This window comes from Otolemur garnettii, unplaced genomic scaffold (genome assembly GCF_000181295.1).
Source record: "Otolemur garnettii isolate 467f Iridium unplaced genomic scaffold, OtoGar3 scaffold00018, whole genome shotgun sequence".
Lineage (NCBI taxonomy): Eukaryota > Metazoa > Chordata > Mammalia > Primates > Galagidae > Otolemur > Otolemur garnettii.
The window spans coordinates 6868699-6870655 of NW_003852413.1; the positions used below are offsets into that span (position 1 = coordinate 6868699).

General features: G+C 44.3%; 1 protein-coding gene across 1 annotated transcript in view; it reads left to right on the forward strand.

Annotated features, from left to right (window-relative positions):
• ATP5PD (ATP synthase peripheral stalk subunit d) overlaps window positions 1–997 on the forward strand; it is a 6756-nt gene extending 5759 nt beyond the window's left edge. The window contains exons 4-5 of the mRNA XM_003786141.3: window positions 616–678; window positions 796–997. Coding sequence (XP_003786189.1) covers window positions 616–678; window positions 796–927 — 195 coding nt within the window. The 3' untranslated portion in view covers window positions 928–997. The remainder of the gene's footprint in view (window positions 1–615; window positions 679–795) is intronic.
• The last annotated feature ends 960 nt before the right edge of the window (window positions 998–1957 follow it).

Consider the following 1957-nt stretch of genomic DNA (forward strand, 5'->3'; position numbering starts at 1 on the left):
TACTTGGGAGGCAGAGGCAGGAGACTTGCTTGAGCCCAGGAGTTGGAGGTTGCTATGAACTGTGATGCCCAGGAACTCTACCCAGGGAGATAGCTTGAGGCTCTGTCTTAAAAAAATAAAAAAATAAAAAAATAAATATGTGCATTTTTTAATATTTCAATTATACCTTAAAGCTATTGAAAATAAGAAGTTGGAATTAGGTAGAAAAATTATCCAAGTAGTATTCAAATACCTATTTGCTTGAAAGCATTGAAGGACAACTATCGGAACCCAGATGGTTCCACCAAAGAGAAGCCTGGCTAGGTGGTCATGTGGCTTGTTGTGACCGTTCAGTTACTGGGCCCTATGAAACACAGGCATTTCGTAGGTCCTCTGGAGGAGAAACTTTCTGAAGAAACCTGGTCCTGACATCCCAAGCTCGTTTTCCTGTGTGGGCCTCTTTGTGGTGTTAGGGAAAGCTGTGGATTGCGCACTCTTTAGTAGTTAGGACAACCATGAGCATGTATTCTCAGTAGGGTTGGGATAGCCAAAGTGGGCTCTGAAATTCCTACCTTGGGAGCCTTGGGAGAGGAATATTGCTTGGCTTTAGAACCAAATTTCTCTTTTCTTTTAAAGGTGAAAAGTTGTGCTGAGTTTGTGTCTCTCTCAAAGGACAGGATTGTGGAATATGAGAAACAGGTAAGGATGAGCTACTGAGATACAGTTTACCTCTTTCACAGGAACCTGCCTTGGGGTCTTATTTTGCATTTCCACAGTCCTATTTACCTTAATCAAACACATTTTCCCTCTTTCCAGCTGGAGAAAATGAGGAACATGATTCCATTTGAGCAGATGACCATTGAGGATTTGAATGAAGCCTTCCCAGAAACCACATTAGACAAGAAGAAGTATCCCTATTGGCCTCACCAGCCAATTGAGAATTTATAAAATAGTCGGGGACAAAGTTCTGGTCCTTATGTTACACGATCTGGACAGTAAAAATAAAAATACTTCCATAGTTGTGGGTGTGTCTTCTCTGTGGTAAGTCACAATTGGCTCAACTTGCTAGTGTAATAGCAGGATTTACTAGTCTCTGCTTCAGCTTTTGAGCACAAAAGTGGTATAAAAGGAAACTTTGTCACAAAGTTACCTGTTGTCTCCCAGGCTGGAGTGCAGTGACAGGATCATGGCTCACTGCAGCATTGAGCTCCTAGGCTCAAGCAAGCCTGCCTGTATCTATAGTCCAGCTGAGGCCTGCCTCCTGCCTCAGCTGGACTATAGGTACACACCACAATGCCTGGTTAGTTTTTTTACATTTTCTTATTCTTTCTTCTTTTTTTTTGAGACAGTTTTACTTTGTCATCCTTAGTAGAGTACTGTGGTGTCATAGCTCTCAGCAGCCTCAACTCTTGGGCTCAAGAGATCCTCTTGCCTCAGCCACTTAAATAGCTAGGACTATAGGTTCCCTCCACAGTGCTGGCCTATGTTTTAGAGATGAGGTCTCACTCTTGCTCAAGTTGGTCTGGAACTCTTGAGCTCAGGTGATCTACTCACCTTGGCCTCCCAGAGTGAGCCACCATGCCCCTGGGGGAAAAGAGTTGTTTTTTTTTTTAATTTATTTATTGTTTTGAGACAGTGTCACTATGTTGCCCTCGGTAGTGTGCTGTAGCATCATAGCTCACAGCAACCTCAAACTCTTGGGCTTCCAATTCTCTTGCCTCAGCCTCCCAAGTAGCTGGGACTACAGGTGCCGGCCACATCGCTGGGCTATTTTTTGTTGCAGTTGTTGTTTAGCTGGCCTTGGCCAGGTTGTAACCTGCCAGCCTCGGTGCATGTGTCCAGGGCTGTAACCACCATGCTATGGGCATGGAGCCAAGAGTTTTTTTTTTTTTTTTTTGAGACAGAGCCTCAAGCTGTCCCCCTGGGTAGAGTGCCATGGCATTACAGCTCATAGCAACCTCCAACTCCTGGGCTCAAG